The sequence below is a fragment of the Amaranthus tricolor genome, chromosome 2 (assembly GCF_026212465.1).
Source record: "Amaranthus tricolor cultivar Red isolate AtriRed21 chromosome 2, ASM2621246v1, whole genome shotgun sequence".
In the NCBI taxonomy this organism is placed as follows: domain Eukaryota; kingdom Viridiplantae; phylum Streptophyta; class Magnoliopsida; order Caryophyllales; family Amaranthaceae; genus Amaranthus; species Amaranthus tricolor.
Window position 1 is genome coordinate 12,116,598 of NC_080048.1, and position 20,758 is coordinate 12,137,355.

Below are 20,758 nucleotides of genomic sequence, written 5' to 3' on the forward strand. Positions count from 1 at the left end.
CTTCTTTCTTTGTTTCATTTCATTTGCAGTTTTTTTATGGAGATCTAAATATTAATTTGTAGTAGGTGAATAATATAATTAACAAGTGAGGTAAGTAAATGAGGAAAAAAAATAAATTTGTAGATGATATTAAAAGAGAATAAAGAGGACCATTACCGAAAGAGAAAAAACATGCAAAATAAGTTGAACAATCCGAAATAGAAATTGGTGTAAGGTAATTGAATAGAGGATATACCCTTCAAATTTAAAAAAGACTAATAGAATGTAGCAAAATTAAAGGTACAAATAAGGACATTAACATGATTATGATTACTATTTGCTTATGAATTTTTTATATCGTATAAGGTAGGCCGAGGGAAGGAATTAAAAGAGTTAGATGAGAATCAAACCCATAAACTCCAAATGAGACAAAACTCAAATTCTGACTATGCCTATGGATTAAATGTTGCATATACACATGGGTAAAATTCTATGGTCAAAGTTGGTGTTAATCAAAGTGATTAAAGTTGGTGTTAATCAAAGTTGGTGTTAATCAAAGTGATTAAAATTCTGACTGCGCGTGTCTTTCTTTACTCCCTCTTTGGGGGAACGGGTATGATTTGTCCGCATCTTTCAGAAAAAAGAAAACTCTCACCGAAACCCTGCCTTGTGCGGAATAGTGGAAGTGTCCTTTATTAAAGGGGCAATAGAAACAATCAAGTCTAAAAGCATTGAATTTGACAAACTGATTTGATCTGATTTGCAAAACGGTAAAAATGAGTTTGATCTGATTCAGAAAACAATGTCTTCTTCTCTCATGAATAAAAAACATACATATACATATACATATACATGGTCACGGTGTACACAGTACACAACTCATATAGAAGAATTTTGTTCAGAATCAGCTATGATTTGAGTAGTCATGATGTTGAGATTCAGAGCATGTTTCTGATTCTGAATCATCTTCAATGAGACCAGTGATGCTTATTTTTCTGCTGTGGGTGTAACCCAATGCTTCAAACTGCTTGCAAATTTCTTCTATGTCGCTCTCTGTTACTTTTCCCATCTCTTTAAGCTTGAATATTACATACTCTGATTTACTGCAAACACATATTTTCAGTCTGTTAAACCAATTCAGACTTATGTCCCTACATCCTACTTATCGACAATTTATCGTGTAAGGTTTTCTCTGTTTTTGATAATTCTGGATTCTAAGATCCAAATCTAGCACTATATGTCCAAGTGCTAGTCCAAAATCTCATGTGAACCATCCACCTTGTGGGGTTCCAATTCTCAGAACGGTCTAAAGTTTTGTAACATTTAGTTTGCTGCATTACCCTACTTTTTTGAGTCCTTTCTAATCATGTATCAATGCTCTGGGCCTGGGGTTCACCTCTACATAAAACACATTCAATTCTTATACCTATTGGTGAGATTTTATCCTATCTAATAAATCTCCCTCGCTCTTTTAAGGGCGCCTACCACTAGCTGTATTAGACCGTGACAATTCGTAACATAATCTCACCGTGGCTCACTCGTTTGGACATTGGACACCTGTGGGCTCGGGCCCACAAACCCATGGATTAAGAGCATTGACTTGCACATACACTTGGTAAGGTTCATTGTTTCCCAAAATCATATGGTAGTAAGATCATTAGCTCACCCAGTATATATGCAAGTCCACAACCTACTATTTTGTCGATGTGGGATCTTGTTTCTCATGTGAAGTATTTCCAACAAGCTGGCCTCAATCCCGCCTCAACTCGAGTTTGTAATTTCGGTCATATACTAGTGTCCAACACAAGTAATTAAAAAATAAGATAGAAGTAGCATATAATGGGACAAACATGTTTTTACCCAAAGATAAATGAACTGAAGGTTACCTGATACATCCATCATGGTCCATATCAGCTGCAACCAAATCTCCAAGAGTCAATTTCTTCTCAAGTACCTCTTTCGCTATCCTACGGTTTCTCTTCTCAAGTCTATACTCTGTCAAGTACAAGAAGGCTTTAGCAACAGCCAATGTGCTCGTTAATAACCACACGATAGCAAAACATCTTCCTGCTGCAGTCTTAAAAGCATGATCTCCATACCCAACTGTAGTAACTGAAGTTACAGACAGGTAAAAACTGTCTACCCAACTCAACTTTTCCAAGAAATGAACTGTAAAAGTCCCAATTGTAAGGCAAACAATAACAACCCCCAAAGCCAAACACACCTTAGTTCTTATCCTCATTCTTCCTTTCTCTTTATTTATAACATAGTTTCTGATGAAAGCAGTAAACTTGACATCATCCAGTAAGATTTCCTCCTGCATATCTAGGACATACGTAACTAACCCATTTAATAAAACATCAATAAAACCAAAACCCACTAAAATAAATATGCAAGTGAACAATTTGGTGAAATTTGAAGCTGGGATTATATCACCATATCCAATGGTAGACAAAGTTACAACAGTAAAATACAGGGCATCAACCAGTTTAACAGTTCTTTTTCCTTTGAATGTGTCATGGGTTAATGTGAATACAGTAACCCCAATAATGATGTATACCAACAACCCAAAAAGAGCTAGATGGAGGATCTTCGGAGCGAGCTTTGGACGGTGTTTATGATCAATGAAGTCGAGTTGTATGGGCCCTTTTTCCTCGGTGAAAAGAGGTGGTGCTGAACTGGATCTGTCGAAGTTTATGATTAAATCTTTATCTAAAGGAGTTGCAATTATAGGAGAGGGTGGAATTATGATATTATCATCTCTGAGCAGCCTAAGAGTTGATTGTTTGTGCAGTAGTTTGCTGGTATCAATCGAATTTACTCGGGTGATCTTAATTTGGGGAAGAATTGGATCATTGTTGGAAGGTCTAAGAGGAGAATGGCCCCTTGGTGTGCCCCGATCAATGTAGCCTGTCGCAAAATGTTGTCGTGCTGCTGCTCGGGGTGTGCCTGTGTCGTGTAAGGTTCTACCGTCTAGGTAGCTTGATAAAATTTGTCTTCTTAGTCTTGATCTTGGTGTGCTTGTATCGTCAATTTGATGGAGAAATGGTTCATCCATTATCAAAAGCCGCAAGATATTGTGGAGGTTTTTGTGTTTCTATAACAAATTGGAATTTGGCAGAGGAAAAAGTATGAGCAGAGCAGGTATTAAGTAATGCTTTTGCTCTAGTTTAATTGGGTATCAGGTTCTATTTTACTTTACACAAAAAAAAAATCATAATAAACAATACTCCCTCCAATTTATAGAAAATAAGACATTTATTTTTCACACTATTCAATGTACTTATTTAATGTTTAATATCTCTTATTATATATGACGAAATATTATAAAAAGTGGATATTAATAATTTTTGCATTCAGACGAATCAAACAAAATCTCACTTGACTATCTTTTAAATTATAGATTAAGAATAAAATATAAATTAAGAGTAATAAGTGAATGGTGTCAAAAAATAAATGTCCCATTTTCTATGAATTGGAGGAAGTAGTATATATTTTGGTGATTTATAAATATTTGGAAAGATGTTTTTGATGCGAGACATATTCATCCATCCTTTTAAATTTACTACTAAAAATAATATGTTTTGAAGGAAAATTTCAATTTAAGTAGCAAACTCAATAAGTGATACTGAATAAAAATTAAGAAATATAAATAAAAATTAATTACAATTAGAAAATTAAGTCTTTTAAAGAAAAAAAATAAGGTGAATTAAATATAGCATTAGTGTGATTAGATTATACTTCTATTAAATTAGATTAGAAGATGAGTTGATGTAAGAGTGCAAGTCAACAACGTTACCGGCGCATGAAATTGCCATTTGTAGGGATTTTTGTTGTTCAGCTGTACATACCCCAATTTTATATAACCAATCTCCACATAAATTTGGACAATATTTACTCATTTTCTTATTTAATTGGTTTTATTTATTCTTGACAAAATCATTCTTTCACAATCACATTCTCTCCGGCAATTAAGGGATAATTTATAGTAATATGGTCGGATCCATCGTAGAAAGACACTATGAAAGGAAAAAGGCGAACTAGCTGAGTTATTTTTGTATAAGATCGTTTTTTAATAAGATGGACAATTTTTGTATGATTTTTTTAATATTGTATCATTAGTATTAATTTAGGCCATTTATAACGCACATTTATAATAAAATTGTCTCATATAATAATTTATATTGATAAATAGGACAGAATTCAAAATTTTAAATTAGGGTTTAGACATAGGTTATCTCGTCTAACTTCTCCAATAATTCACAAGACTTGTATTATAAGGCATACAATCATTCTTTACAGTTGGCAATTTGGCATTGGCATACTCACACTTTGACTTTTTCGGTCATCTTTCTACAATTAATCTCTCAATCTGTCTCTTCTTTGTAAATTTGATACAACCTATACAAAATGAATAAACGATAGAACATTTTTCTTAAAATTTAAACAAGCTTAAAATTATATAGATGAAAAGAATAAATACTCATATATGGAAATTAAATTAAAAGAGAAAATATGAAAACATCATAAAAAATAACTTATCACAATCATATTAAACATAAAAGTATATAATATGTTAAATTTAAAGGAAATAATATTATTTCAGAGAATCTTTCAGAGAGAATAAAGTAAATGACATTTAATTGCTCATTATAATTGTATGAGTTTATCTTTATATGATATGATTTTTGCCAATTAAATTAGTTGACATCAACTCATCAATAATCATTTAGATTTTATTGGAGGTAATTAATTGACCCATTAATTTTTATGAGAAATAACATGTGGTAACCCTGAGTGATTGAGTTTTTCACGTGGTAATCAAAGTTTTTTAAACATTTACACGGTAATTTTAAGGTTTACCTAATTCATCCTTTGTGACTTTTTAATCCAAAAAACGGTTGAAAACGTTAATTAGTAAGAATGAAGCTTGATGTATGCTTATTTAACCATTTAAACCAAATTTCATTGCATCAGAATCTTATATTTTCCCAAAACATATCCTAACTTTTTCATCTTTCTTTCAAATCACATTTTCTCCTCAAAATTCAAACCCTAGGCTTTTTTTTTTTTTTTTTTTTTTTCAATTCTCCTAATATCAAATTAGGATTCCTTCCTCGAACCATTGTGCTTGAACTGAATTTGGGATTAGGGATTTAGGGGTTTTAAAGAAATAGGGGAAATTAGGGTGAAATATGGAACATGTGAAGTTTGGAGAGTTGAATTGGAGAAATAAGGGGATTTCAATTTCTTCAGCTCACAACAAACTTCATTCTTACTAAACTAGCGTAATTTTTCAACATTTTTTAGGTAAAAAGGTCACGGAGGATAAATTAGGTAAACTTCAAGATTACTGCATGAATTTTTAAAAAACTTTGGTTACCACGTGAAAAACTCAATACTCAGTTGTAACGGTGTTACCACTTCAAAATTTCCAATTTTATTAGTTATGAAATTAAACTTTTATTTTTTAATTGGTGAAAATTAACCCCATAACTTCTCTATATTGTGAAATTTAATCCTATTGACATTTTTACATACATGAGGGTATGCACTGTTTGATGTACAACAAAATACAGTAAATTTAAAATTAAATTAATGTCTTAAATTTGTGCAGTATTTGTAGTAGCTAGATTTGTATTGAAGGGATTTGTGTTATGAACTGATAATTAATGAGATAGACTGACATTAGATTGGAAATCAGGCCTAACTATCTCTTAGATTATTTTTGACTTGGCTCATGCCCGATTCTGAGTCTAATTCGAATAGCCGACCGACTAAGATTCCCAGAATTAAAGGACATTAAATATTAAATAGTACTATTTATTACTAGAAAATATTATTGAAGCGGTTGGTAAAACTTCCCCATGTTTAACAGCAATACCTGGGTTTAAAGACTTACCAAAGTCAAGTTTTTGGTTTTTAGAAAGTAATTCAACGGAGGGCCCACACTTAACTTCTTCTGATTTTTGGTAAATTCAAACATGATAATTCCTTCTCTGATATTCACCTTCATCTTCACTCCTCCAACCTTTCCACTTCTCCATTAATGCTGTATCTTCAATTCTCATGTCCTTCATTGTTCTTGATTTTCGGCATTACTTAATCCTTATCCCCACGGTCATTTCTTGTATTTTCATTTTTCTCTCCCCTTTAACAATTCTCTTAACTATATTTTGGTAAGTTTAACTTCATTAAACTGTGCTTCATTAAATCCTTATCTATTTTATTGCGGGATGGTTCGAGCTTGGGTCTACATAACTTGCTTAGAAGAAAATGGTAAATTTAGGGGAAATGAGGCAAAAGGATTTTTTAGCGTAAAATGAGACAGAATGAGCGAATGAACGAATATTAAAGAAACACTATCAGGGCATTTTATTTTATACTCCCTCCGAACCAATTTAGATGTCCCATTTGCTTAGGTACGATTATTAAGAATGATGTGGGGTCCATTAAAAAGGTAAGTAGTAAAGGATAAGTAGTGAAGGGTAAGTAGTAAAGGGTAGTTGGGTAAGTAAGGTATATGGGGGTATATTCATAATTACTTGTGTGAACTAAGGATATTTAGGTAAAAAAAAATTGACAAAAATAGAAATGGAACAACTAAAAAGACTTTGCCAAATAAGAAAATGGGACAACTAAATTGATTCGGAGGGAGTATTAGTTATTGGTACTATAATTATTGCTCTTAATTTCTTCTTCAAATGTGTATAGACTCTAATATGATTGTTTCATAGTCCGAAAATATCTTACATTGATTTGAGTTTTTTTTTTTTTTTTGATTATTAGTGTGAACAGGTTGCAAAACTAAAATTTTTTTTGTATAAATTTGAGTGTTTTTGTTCCATTTTACCTTATTTTGTTTTGTCTCCAATAAATTAATAAGTGTATCTGTCTAAAGGCCCCTTTTCTTAAATATTCAAAAAATTAAATAGGGCCTTATGAATGTTTATTCCGCCGCTGCTTCGGCTAAATCAAGTCATAGACTTTCTTTGACTAAATTATGAGGGTCAATTAATATTGGGTGCTTGAACCCAAAACACAGCTGATTAAGAAAGTTAAGAAATTAACTTGAAGATAATCTTACTAAATTAGATTTAAAATACTATAAAAAAAACTAACAGCTAAGCATGTAGAAATTATATTATTGAAATTTGAAGGAGAGGGAAGTTAGCAAGTTACTAAAGAACACAGAAGAAATTGCAGGAACTTGTCTCTTTAAGAAAGATTAAATAATGCTTCAATATTGCTTAATAGAGAGTTAATTCTCTCTGCAGAATCTTTATCTTCAATATTGTCTAATAAAGAATAATGAAGAAATTAGATGAACTTGTTCCTCTACTTTTTCAGGTTCCAATTGTCTATATTTTTTTAGAAATGTTCAATAATCAAGTGAATATTTTGTAAGTCGTTAAACACAATTAGGTGAGTATACTACGAGACGTTAATTTAGTTTAATTGAGTAAATTTTATGTTTTACTAGAGACCTCGCTGAATCATTTAAGTAAGAGGTTTAATAATAAGCTCACTTAATTTTAATGAAGATTATTTTAAGTGAGAGATTTTATTTTGCTTAAGAGAATTAAAAATAATTTACTCCATTGGTTATGAATCAATTAAAATTTATGCAAATTAAAATTGAATAATGAGATTATTTATCATATATATTTTAAAAAATATGATTATATAATTATTTATGTACTTTATGCATATTTTTTTAAATTTGTTTAAATATTATAGTGCATGGACCACTTACAAATAGTAAGTGGGTGAATGATAATTGTTATACAGGTTATGGTAACTAGTATGGCCCAATTAGGATAGATAATAATACGGTTTGCACGTCGTTATTTTTGAATGTAATGAAATACGATATGCGTATCGTTTATTTTGAATGTAATAGTTAAATAGTTTATTTTTACATTTTAAAGTTTAATTACTATTATGTATGTATCCATGGAGTTGAAGACCAAGAAGAATAGAGATTCAAGTGATGTTCAAAAGATTGGCCTTGAAGATTAGATTTTCACGTGTTTTAAGGCCATACTAGAAACCTTGTTTATGCATTATTTATTAATTTTTGCTATATTGTTTGATGATGCATGCTTTGGTTGTTTAGTTTATTGATTCGAATAATTAGAGTTCGCTTTTATTTGTATTAAAAAAATAACCATAGTCCCTAATAATATTGAGTTGTAATGCTATTCCATTTAGTAACACTATGATGCTTTAGATCGTTAATTAGGTAGGTTTCGCTAAAGCGAGGTACCTATTAATTATCCTGAGATAAGTAGTTGGTGCAAAGTGATATAACTCAACTAAGTAGGTCAAGAAAAGTTGACACTTTAGAGGCATGAGCTAATAGTAGATAAAGAGTTATCTTCTTACCAACCAAGAATTATTATGAATAATTAAGAAATAGTTTCTTTACCTATAACCATTAACTTCGGGTGACAAGCCAAAGCTTGCTTAGGGTTTGTAGAAATGGGGTTTCGGAATCACTAAATTAAAAGGGACATTTAATTTAATTTGGTGGAATGAGTTTCTTATAAATTTATTTAAAAATTAGGAAAAATTACCTTGAATAATACAATCTTTTAATCGTTTCCTTACAATACTAGCAACTTTTAATTAACCATGAATAATAAGAACTAAAGTTTGTATTTTCCACTAGTATCCCTCACCTTTTGGCAACTTACTATACTAGGTTACTTTGCCAAAAAAAAAAGGAAATAGAAAAAAAACCTTTCAACCGATCCTAACCCCTATCCTCACTAACTCCACTGCCACCCCTTGACTGCACCCTCCATTCCAACTACATCCTCATCTTCTACAAGTAGTCCACCACAAACAAGCCATCATCAACTAACTGATTTGTCCAAACCCATTAGCACCACCATCATAAATTTAATTAGTCATTACCCACCATCAACCACCATAAATAATTAATTACATAGCCTCAACCCTCAAATGATGAATAAAGTTTGTGAACCTTAAATTTATAATGCAAGAAACTCAAATAAAATATAGGAGAGAGAAAAGCCCCAAAGAGAAGGAGAATAGGTAGTTCAAGACATAAGTTTAGTTGTAGCAGTGTGGAGTTAATGGAAGTTATGGTTGAGAAGGGGGTGGAAGTGGGTTTTCGTGGTGGAAACGGAAGGGTTAGGATGGTAGATTGAGCTACGACGGTAAAAAAAAGAGGGTTGGATAGGTAGTTGTTAGGGTGGGGGAATAACAATAGGCTGTCAACAGCCTTGCTGGGTGGAGCATCAGCAGGGCAAAAAGGGAGGGAGTGATTTTATTTTATTTTTCTTTTTATAAATTATCTTTTGTTTTACAATTAACTTGTTCAATATGTAGTGAGTAATTTTGGATGGTAGAGGAAAATACAACATTTAGTTCGTATTATTTATAGTTAATCAAAAGTTGGTATCATTGTTCAGAAAAAAGTTGAAAGGTTGTATTATTCATGGTAATTTTTCCCAAAAATTATTCATTCATGATAATCATAGAGTTCTTACACTTTGTATCATTTCAATTGTAAATGGCAAATAATTTGAACAATAACGCATTCTCTAATTTTGGTTTACGATCAATACTCGAAAAGGAAAACTTAATGGAAACAACTTTCTTGATTGATCTAGGAATTTGAGGATTGTTCTCAAACATGAGCGAAAACAGGATGTTCTTGAAACTTCAATTCCTGATGAACCTTTACTAAATGCATCTGCTGAGGATCGTGAGGCTTATGAAGCTGCCCTTGAAAGATCTTTAGATGTCACATGCTTAATGTTGGCACCCATGGATCCTGAATTGAAAAAACAATTCGATGAAATAGAAGCTTATGTCATCATTGATCAGCTCCAAGCTATGTTTGGGAAACACGCTGGAACTGAACGTTTTGAGATTGTCAAGGCTATATTAGGTAGCCAATTCAAAAATAGGTGAACCTATTGGTCCCTATGTTCTAAAAATAAAGAGTCATTTTGAAAATTTGGAACGCCTTGGTGTTGAGTTTGGTGAAGAACTCGCCATTGACATCGTATTGCATTCCTTACATAATGGTTTTAACAATTTTATTCAAAATTTCAATATGAAATTACTTGAAAAAAACATCAATGAGTTGCTTGGTATGCTCAAAACTGCTGGGCAGACGATTCCCACTAAACCTAAGAAAGAGGTTCTTATGGTTCTAGAAAAGAAGAATGTCTTCAAGAAAAAGAGAAAGTCACAGAAGCAGGTTAACCAAGGCAAAGGTAAAGAGGTTGTCAAAACCAAGGTGAAGTCTGGAGCTACTTTAGATCAAACTTGTTTTTATTGCAATTAGAAGGGTCATTGGAAGCGAAATTGTTCAAAATACCTCTACTGCAGGTGTTTTTGTGATTGAGATCAACCTTGCTTTCTCTTGTTCTTGGGTATTTGATACCGATTGTGATTCTCACATTTGTGGAAATGTGTAGGGATTGTAGAAAAGTAGAGATCTTGCTGAGATGAAGTTGATCTACGCGTTGGAATGGAGCTAAAGTAGCTGCATTAGCCGTAGGATTGTATTTGCATTAGCCGTAGGATTTTATTGTTTATCTTTACCTTTAGGATTTTTGTTAAATCTTAATAATAGGAATAGAAATTTGATTTCAATTTCAATGTTGGATTCTGAAGGTTTTACATTTGTAATAAAGAATGGTTCTTTTTCAATTTACAAAGATGAAATTTGTTATGGTGTAGGTTGTTGTATAAATGGCCTAACATACTAGATCTTAATACACAAAACTATCACGTAGACAAATCTAAAAGACTAAATTCAAAGGATTCTAATCATACTTATCTTTGGTATTTTCATTTAGAACATGTATATGAGAAACGCATCCAAAAAACTCCATAAAGATGAACTATTAGAATCATTTGATTTTGAATCATATGAAGTATGCGAGTCTTGTTAGTTGGAAAAATAACTAAATCACCATTTACTGAACATGGTGAAAGAGCTAGTGACTCATTAGACTTAATACATTCGGATGTATGTGGTCCTATGAGTACCTCATCCAGGGGAGGGTATGAATACTTCATTACTTTTACTGATGATTTAGGTAGATATGGATATGTCTACTTAATGAAACATAAATCTGAATCTTTTGAAAAAACTCAAAGCATTTCAGAATGAAGTACAAAATTAACTTGGAAGGACAATTAAAGTACTTAGATTAGATCGAGGTGGCAAATATCTGAGTCAAGACTATGTTGATCATTTGAAAAATTGTGGAATAGTTTCAAAACGAACCCGCCTAGAACACCACAATTAAATAGTGTGTCCGAGCGGCGAAATCGATCTTTATTCGATATGGTTCGTTCAATGATGAGTTTAGTCGATTTTTCTATTTTATTTTGAGATTATGCACTCCTAACAGTGGCTCATGTTGTAAATCATACTCTGTCCAAAGCTGTCGATAAGACACCATATGATTTATAGATAGGAAAAGTTCTTAAATTGTCTTTTCTAAGGATTTGGGGTTGCCAAGCATATGTAAAACGTTACAATCAAATGAGCTTGAACCAAAATTTGATAAGGTCTTTTTTGTGGGTTACCCCAAAGAAACCAAGGGATATTACTTCTACAATCCTATTGAGCATAAAGTGTTTGTGGCTCACGAAGGTGCCTTTTTAGAAAGAGAATGTCTTTCTCAAAAGCCAAGAGCGAGAAATATTTCTCTTGAAGAAGTTCAAGATGATTAGCCACAAATCACTCCTCCTGTGGGAGAGATTGTTTCTCCTATGGGAACTCAAGTTTTAGTACCTATTGTACCTAATGATGTGGTGGATGTCCTAGTTCGTAAGACTAGTAGGCAGAGTAAACCTCCAAGGAGAGTTCCCATGAAGGGTTATCTCGTTCATGAAAGTCATGAAGTCCTTATATTAGATAAGGAGGAACCTACTACCTATAAGGCAGCAATGACGAGTTTTGACTCTGAAAAATGGCTTGGAGCCATGAAGTTTGAAATGGAGTCTATGTATGACAATCAAGTTTGAAATTTGGTTGACTTACCTGAAGGTGCTATACCAATCGAGTGCAAGTTGATTTATAACTTAAAGACTGACATGGATGGCAAAAAGTCTTATGTACACAAGAAAGTCAGTGGGAGTTTTGTTATTTCTTAGTTTTTTATGTGGATGACATACTGATTGTAGGGAACAATGTACTGATGCTCGAATTTGTAAAGGCTTGGCTAAGTAGTTGTTTCTCTATGAAAGACCTTGGAGAGGCTCAGTACATTTTGGGGCATCCGAATCTATAGAGATAGATCAAAGTGGATGATTGGGCTTAGTCAAAGAACTTATATTGATAAGGTCCTTGATAGGTTCAATATGGAAAGCTCTTAGAAGGGTTTTCTTCCCATGTCCCATGGCATATCTCATACCAAGAAGCAGTGTCCATTGGCACTTAATGAGCTGGAGAAGATGAGCATGATTCCATACGCTTCAGCGATTTTAACGACGGTTAAGAATTTTAAAGCACCTTAACATGATTAAGGATAAGTTCTTTATTTTTTGAGGTGTAATTGAATTATGTGTAAAGGGTTACACACATGCTAGTTTTCTTACAGATAAGGTTGTTTTTGATCGTAATCTAGTTACTTCTTTAGTTTGAACAAAAGTGATGTTAGTTGGAAAAGTTTCAACTGAATTATAGAAAATCCTACAATTGATGTTAAGTAAACTAAAAGTGTAAAGTTTTAATTAGGTGATTATACTTGTTAACTAAACCATTGTCCTAACAAAACCATGAGATAGATTTAGTTGGGATAGACAACAAATCTATTATGAATTAGTTTATACATCAGTTATGTGTATTAGATACATATATAGGTTATGTTACATTTGCACGGGTCTTAAATGTAATACAAGATTCATGATTATCTTTTAAATTATTGTACTTATTCATTTAATGATGGTTTAGAATTAAATGAAGTTTATAATCTATAAAGTCTATATAGGTTGTTGGATGTGATTTGACAAATGAACCCTATAATGTGAACTAAAGAACTTAGATTATTTTAGGTCCCTGCCCAGGTAGTTGAGTTGGACACCAATTACTGCAAGAATATTGTTGATTGATGATCGCATTCATAGATCATAGAGACATTGGATGTCTAGTCAATCACATTGGTAGAGGTTAAGTATCTCTATGTGGACATGACCCGTTTTGAGTATTCTTTAAGAACACTGAAGTCATAGAATATCTCAAATTGACTTATAAATAGAATCCTTAGACCTGAGTTTCTCACTGACTTTGTGTGTGAGAATTATTTTTCTCTTATGCAGTCTAACGCCATGCCATAAAAGGGGGTTATAAGGGTTGTACTCAGGAATGTTATGAATAACATAGCGAATAAAGGAGGGACAAGATGAAATTGTCATACCCTTTTGGGTTTATTAGTCACAGGCCACTCGGAGAGTTGGAACTGCAAAATGCATGGCCATGCTCAAATGGATTATGAAGATGATAGTTGTTCTTACCTTATGTTTGATTAAGACTTAAGTTGACAAAGGATTTGAGTTTCACAAATTTTTGGAGCAAGTGGGAGTTAGTGGGTGGAGTCCTATAAGTCTAGTAAACTTGTTTCTTGAACAAGTGGGAGATTGTTAGAAATGTTGAATAATCAAGTGAATATTTTGTAAGTCGTTAAATGTAATTAGGTGAGTATACTACGAGACCTTAACTTAGTTTATATTGAGTAACGTTTATGTTTTACTAGAGACCTATAAATGTCACAAAACCATTATTTGATAATGGTACGAGCTTAATGTTGCTAAACCTATTAGGTCACACTGTATCAGCATGTGAGATTATTTTGTGCATTTTGACCTATATTAGTCTAGGTTTATGTGATTAATCTAGTTGGACTAGATTTTATTCATAATCTCACTATTTAATATGGTGGTTAAATTAAGTAAATAAATTGAATATGTAACTCCAAAGAATTATATGTTTTAACATATGGATCTTTAAAGGGTTTTATGAGGCTCTTGAAATATCCCAATTAAGCTAAATATTAATTAGTATTGTAACCGCCTCTCAAGTATGACTTTTTCTGGCATGTAGCAAAGTCTTTTAATATGTGAGTCAATAGATGGTTTTGAAGTGGCAGAGACTCAAAGCCTTACTTTGAGTGGGTTCCGTGAGTTTATAAGAAACTTGATAGCAAATGTGAGTTAAAATATACAAGGATTGTATACACACAAAATTAGTTTAAGAATTATTCTTAAACATTGTACTAGTATACGAGGTCTCGCAAGACGTTGTAGGTGGAGTATACTAGAGGAACTTCATTTGCAGTTCCTGTCTCGTGGTTATATTTTGCTATTGGATTCACGCAACAAATGTATAATTTCTCGTCCTGATATTAGCTTGTTTCATTTAATGTTAATAATTGGGTCTTAGGAAGGTTTTAGTTTTCCGCACGTTAAAAGTTAACAGTACTATAATCTTACAATATTATTCTGGGTTATGTAAATGTTCCGTTTCTACAATTTAATCTTTGTTAATGTCTAGTTTCCGGCCACTACCTCTGTGTTTCTATAGTCTAATCTTTGTTAATGTCTGGCTTTTTGCCACTATCTCTATGTGTGTTTGGGTTCAGTGATAATATGTGTTGTTGTTCAATGTTATCTCTACATGGTTTCTGATCTGTGGGTGTTTTAAGCGTAAATGCTCTGCTAATTTTGGTTGATTCCGGTTGTTCTTGTACTATAGTGGCCGGTGTTTGGAATTAGCATCCTTGTTTTCTAAGTTCTTCCAATGCTGGCGAATTTTCCTTTTTGTGTTTTCTCTGTGGCAAGTAGTGTCAATAAAAGCTGATCTGAACTGTTAACCCAATCTGAATAACTCGAAATAAATGTGTTTGTGTTGAGACTTTTGATCCAATTAATCAAATGGATCGATCATGCCTTATTTGTTTATTAAGTGAGGTAAGGTTAAAGTTAAAATTTAAAACTTAAAACAAACACGTATAACACATTTAATTAAACGAGTTAGTTCTGATTTAAATCAATAAGTATAACATTAACTTTATTCATTTAACATATTCCTAGTTTTTATAGTAAATGCATATTAAATAATTCGCAAACAAAAATTTAAAATTGAGGCATAAAAAATAAGATGTAGTCAATTTATAAAACAAAGCTAGAAGTATAAGTTGGCCACAATGAAGATCGGGCTTGACTTTAATCAACTCTAGAAATTAGCCGAAATAAAAACTAAAGTAGCTCTCGGCAACCTCTTAGGGGTCCTTGACTGAGACTCCGAGGTTATGAATGACCCGGCTTGGGATAAACTAGAGAGGTCAGAGTGGTCCCGGACTGTTGATGAGAAGAGGGAAAAAAGAGCTTTGCCTCTTGACCTTGAGAAGGTTCTGATGACTTATCCTCCAATGCCTAAGGTGCTGAGAGGGTGGCTTTTTCAAAGTTGGTGAAAGATAGTATGGATTTATCAAACTTTCTTCTGGCTGAGAAGGAGACCTTTAAAAGCTTGTTTATCGAGTTGACGGAGAAGTAGACATGGCTCAAGAACATTGAAGATTATATTAGCTTGACTCATTCTCTCGAGCCACAGGATGTAGCTGGGTCTTCTCAGCCTAACAACTTATAGATTTTTTGAATGAATTGTAGGTTAAACATTTCTCAGGTGGCTAGTCAGCTTAGTTCCCGACGTATGTGCTATTTTTTGTAAATGAATAGTTTAACTATTTTTGTTGTAACTTTGGCCTTTGAGCCATTTTTAACGATTCGGCTTTGGAGTCATTTTTTAAATGTGTTGTTGATTGTTTATATAAACATCTTGCTTAAGTATTTTTCCCAGTATCCATTCACCCAGGACTTAGAATAAGGAATCATACTAGATGAAACCTTATGTGTAAAAGTAATTTGTTATTTTTTTAAACAAGCTTTATAAAGAATCAGATCAACCAAAATAAGGACATAGGTTTGTGACATAGGTCCATATTTAGAGTGACAAAATAAATAAACATGATAGTTTGGACATAGATCCATTTACAAACAAACAAAACATGATAGTTTGAACATATGTTCATCTTAAAAAAAAAGCTTAAGAATACTTAACTGTAATTAAAACATGAGAATCAAAACACGATAATCTGGATATAAGTTTGTCTTCTTTTTTGAGAGTTAGGTCTCTGTTTCACTATCCCCCTATGGTTGCCCCTTGCTAGAGTTGGTTTAAACTAAGTATTTCTTGAGGTGATAACTATTTCATGGTCGCGTTAATTTCTTTCCTTTTTCATCTTCGAGTTCATATATGCCTGGTTTGATGACTTGGGTGATCTTGAATGGACCATCGTCCCAATTTGCTCCTAATTTTCCTTTTTTCCGCATGTTATCCCATTTCTTTGACTTTTCGAGCATGAAGCTAGTCGTTCCCTTGTAGCTGTTTTGGCTTGACGTGGCGATTGAATAACAAGTCATCTTTAGTTTTTGGACCAAAGATCTCATTAGTGCATTGCCTCGTGTCTCTGGAAGTAGGTCTATATGGATTCTTATTTCCGTATCTTTTTACACAAGATTAGTATGCTATTCTCTTTGATGGTATCCCAATTTCAACGATAAGACTGCTTCAAAACTGTTGATTACTGAGAATAGAGTTTGACCGGCTGTATCTTTTACGGTTGTCCGCACGGCCAATATTCTTGATATTTCTTCATCCCACAATCCTTTAGTCCCTTCAATTTCTTTTTGATTCTATTGAAGATTACCTTATTAGCTAATTGAACTTGGCCATTGGTTTGTGGACGAGAAACAGAGTTGAAGCGGATTTAAATGTCAAATTTGTAGTAATATCCTACGGTAATTTTGCTGATGAATTGTCACATAGTGTCTGTAATGATAACACGGGAAAAATTGTATCTTGCTTTCAGCTTACGCTAAATGAATTGACATAATTGCTTGTAAGTGATGGAGCTTAGAGCTTCTGCCTCTACATAATTTGAGAAGTAAATGATTGCCACCATGAAATATATTATTTGGCCCTTTGCTGGAGGAAATGATCCTAATAGATGTATTTCCCATTTGTCAAAAGGAAGAATGATTTAAATGGTGAATAGGAAGTTTGAGGGTTTCCTTGGAACATCAGCAAAGAATTGGCACTTAGGGCAACTCTATATCAACTTTTGAGTATCATTTTTCAAAGATGGCTATTAGTAGTCGCTTCTAAGAAACTTGTTGATGATTGTTCGGGTTTCTTGGTGTACTCCACATCCTCTTTTGTGAATCTCTTATAAGATGAAGTTAACGTCGTTTGGTGTGACACATTTCAATAGATGGTGAGTGTATGATTTTCTTGTATAACATCCCTTCATGGAATTCAAACCACTTGGCTTTTTTCAAGAATGTTTGTGTCTGGCTTTTATCTTCCTATAATATGTTGTCTTATAAGAATTTGATGTATGGATCCATTTAAGACTCAGGCCTGAATACTTAACTCGTTGTGAGGATAATGCTCAAAGAGGGTAATAATTTCTATTTGGTATTTTTGGGATTCAAATGTTTCCACTGAACTTGCTAGTTGTGCTAAAGAATCTTTTTGTATATTTATGACCTGAGAATGTGCATCAATGTTAACTTTAATTTTTTTAAGGGCTTCTTTCATTCTTTGTAAGTACATCCTCATGTTTTCATCTTTAGCCTCAAATTCTCCATTTAATTGCCACACAATGAAGTGTTAATCGAAAAAGGCTGACAAGACTCGGGCTACCGCTTCATGGTGTATGGTAAGGCCTAGTAGTAATCCTTCATATTCCACTTTGTTGTATAAGGCGGTGAACTCAAAACGAAGGGCCTGTTCCATTCTGAATAATGCTAATGTTAGGATCAAAAGGTCTGCACCACTATTTGTTTTTGTTGAAGATTTGTCCACATACAACTTCCTTTCGTGCTTTGGATCACATTGTCTTGGCCTTCTGCTTTCCGCAATGAAATCAGCTAAGGCTTGGGCCTTGATTTCTATTCTTAGTAATTATTTGACCCCGTAGTTCGCCAACTGATTTGCCTAATTTGTGAATCTGTTGGACTGTTTCTTGCCCACTAGGATAGTCTTTATGGTTTGTGCGTACTTGGATCTTGTAAGATTGGAAGTAGGGTTTGAATTTCCTATTATAGATTACTACAAGAAAAATAATCTTCTCGACCTCGCTATAATTCCCCTTCGAGCCACGGAAGGCATGGGGGATGTTATATATTGGCAACTGCATATTTTTCGATTCCACCGCCAATACGCAGCTTAAAGAGAACTCCAAGATAGAGACATATTAGAACATAGTCTCACCCATCATTGGAGACAAGAGTTTAATTAGCTCGACCATATATTCTTTGAATTTCTGAAAGGCTTCTTTTTCTTATTCCGTCCACTAAAACCTAGCTTTCTAAAGGGTCTTGAAAAAAAGTGAGCATTTATCGACGGATCTGGACTTAAACTGGCCTAAAGCAACAAGGCATCTGATAAGCTTTTGAGCTTCTTTGACGTTTCATGGGGACTTCATATTAAGTATGACTTGAATGTTCTCTATGTTGGCTTTGCTGCCCCTTTCATCTACCAAGAGGCAGAGACATTTTCTCCCAGTCACTTTGAAGACACATCTATCTGGATTGAGGCAAATCCTTTGGCCCAGAGGGTCAAGAAGCGTTCTCTCAAACCACACAACATATTCAATGGATTAACAGCTCTTTGTGATCTCGTCATTAATATACATTTCCATATTACGCCCAATTTGTGCTTTAAATGCTTTGTTGACTATTCTTTGATACGTAGCTTCAATATTTTTCAACCTTAAAGGCATGACATCGTAGCAATATACTCCGATATTTGTGATAAAGGTTGTGTGTGGTTAATAATTTTCAACTAAGGGAATTTGATAATATCCTGCATTTGCATCCATGAAGCTTTGTAAGGCATGTCTTGCAGTTGAATCAACTAGCCGATCAATTTTAGGTAAGGGGTAATCTTCTTTTGAACAAGCCTCATTAAGGTTTATGAATTCCATACACATTTGCCACTTGTCGTTGGGTTTCTTTACCAAGACAACATTAGATATCCGGTCAAAATATTGACACTCTTGAAGACTCAACTCTTTTAAGTGATAATAATTCAAAACACATATTAAATTAAACAAATAAATGAATAAATTATATTTAGTTGTTTAAGTAGGTCCAAAATCATATTAGAATATTAAGTGGTTTATTGATAAATAATTTAAGTCGAAAAATATGTTGAATTAAGTTTGAAATAAAATGACTTAAGTTAATTGTCTTTATAAGATAAGGTTAAATTTAGATTAAATTTAAACGTGTGTTTAATAAGTAATTAAGTGTTATTACACATTTTATTCCTTGAATATTTGAATAAATAATTTGCTTAGCAAACAAGTTTTACTAATTATAGGTTTTCCTATAAGTATGAAGTTATTTTTAACTTTATCAAAAAATAGGAAAAAGAATTCAAATTAAGCTAAAATTTAGGAACTTAATATGACTTATCTTTTCCCGTTAATATTATTTGAATTATGCCTTGTATGAGTATTAATGTAGCAGCACATCAAAGAATTGAAATAGCTAAAAATAGTATCAAAAACGTGTATGAACAAGTCTTAAGTAGAGCGTCAGTTTTACTTGCGGCTTAAGTTTTGAAGATTGGTCCAGATTGATTAGATTGGCGAGATAATAGGATGAAGTTTCCTTGGTTTTGCAAGATTATGTTGAGGCGTGGCATATGTATATGAAGCTTCATTCAAGGATTAAGGATTGCAACACTCTCACAAATTTGCTTTCTAGTTGCTTTAAGATTTAATATTCAATAAGTGTTGTAAACTTAGTTCATCTAACTCTTTCATTTGTAATAGGATTTAGAGTTAAAAAGAGTTAGAATTTTTGTTTTCATTTACGCCTAAAGCTTGGAATACTTTTTAAAGTATTCTTATTTAATTTTATTTTCGCATATATTTCAGAGATACATTATTCGACCTAAAACACCAGAAAACTGTTTTGAAAGGTCTCCTAAGTTCTTGAGCTTATCTTCCAAACGAGCATACTCTCTATTCACACCCCCCCCCCCCCCTCTAAAGAGTATTTGATCTCCTATCAATCTTCAACTCTCTTATGAATCTTGTTTTAGCTAGGAAGTTTGTCAACCTCATTCTTCCATGCTTCGATTCTTTCTCGGCCTTGTTGGCGCAACTTTTACTTCATGGGCTTTAATCGGGGTTGTATCTTTAGTTTATGAAACATGACACCAGATGGAATGCGCGATATTTCATTCACAATATGGGCAAAGATATCTCGAAACTCTGTATAACGGCTAGCATTTCACACCTTTCTTTTTCATTGAAGTTCTTACGCACTTTGATCTATCTTCCTTCTCATAATTCAACATCTTCAAATTAATCTATCGGCTTGGGTCTTTCTCGGACACTCATGGTGTTTAGTCGTATGCTTATAACACATTGTGATTTTTCTTCTTCATTTTTTTCGTTATGAGATGATAAGGGTGTTTGTTCATGCTTCAATGTGTTGATAAGACATTGGCAAGCTGCTTTGTTATCTGCCCTGAAGATTGCAACTTTACTATCATCTTGTTCAAATTGTAGCAAGAGTTGGTGGATGGATATGACGACTTTGATTTTTTTTTATTAATGGAAGTCCACTAACGGCATTGCATAAAAACCTGATGTCTACCACAGTGAATCGGATGGCCATGATTCTGCTGTTTCTCTTATCTCTA

The 20,758-nt window shown here is 33.1% G+C and overlaps 1 protein-coding gene across 2 annotated transcripts; it reads right to left on the bottom strand.

Moving 5' to 3' along the window:
• Positions 1-668: 668 nt before the first annotated feature.
• On the bottom strand, positions 669-6,340 carry LOC130803020 (two-pore potassium channel 5-like). 2 transcript variants are annotated; one of them, XM_057667177.1, is made up of 4 exons: positions 5,882-6,340; positions 4,309-4,380; positions 1,866-3,076; positions 741-1,082 (listed from the first exon to the last, which is right to left on the bottom strand). In XM_057667177.1, the coding sequence occupies exons 3-4, from the start codon at positions 3,035-3,037 to the stop codon at positions 884-886; spliced, it is 1,371 nt and encodes a 456-aa protein (XP_057523160.1). In that variant the 5' UTR covers positions 3,038-3,076; positions 4,309-4,380; positions 5,882-6,340; the 3' UTR covers positions 741-883. The 2 variants fall into 2 exon arrangements, with proteins under 2 accessions (XP_057523153.1, XP_057523160.1); XM_057667170.1 differs by lacking the exons at positions 4,309-4,380; positions 5,882-6,340 and having other exon boundaries at positions 669-1,082; positions 1,866-3,251.
• Positions 6,341-20,758: the final 14,418 nt, after the last annotated feature.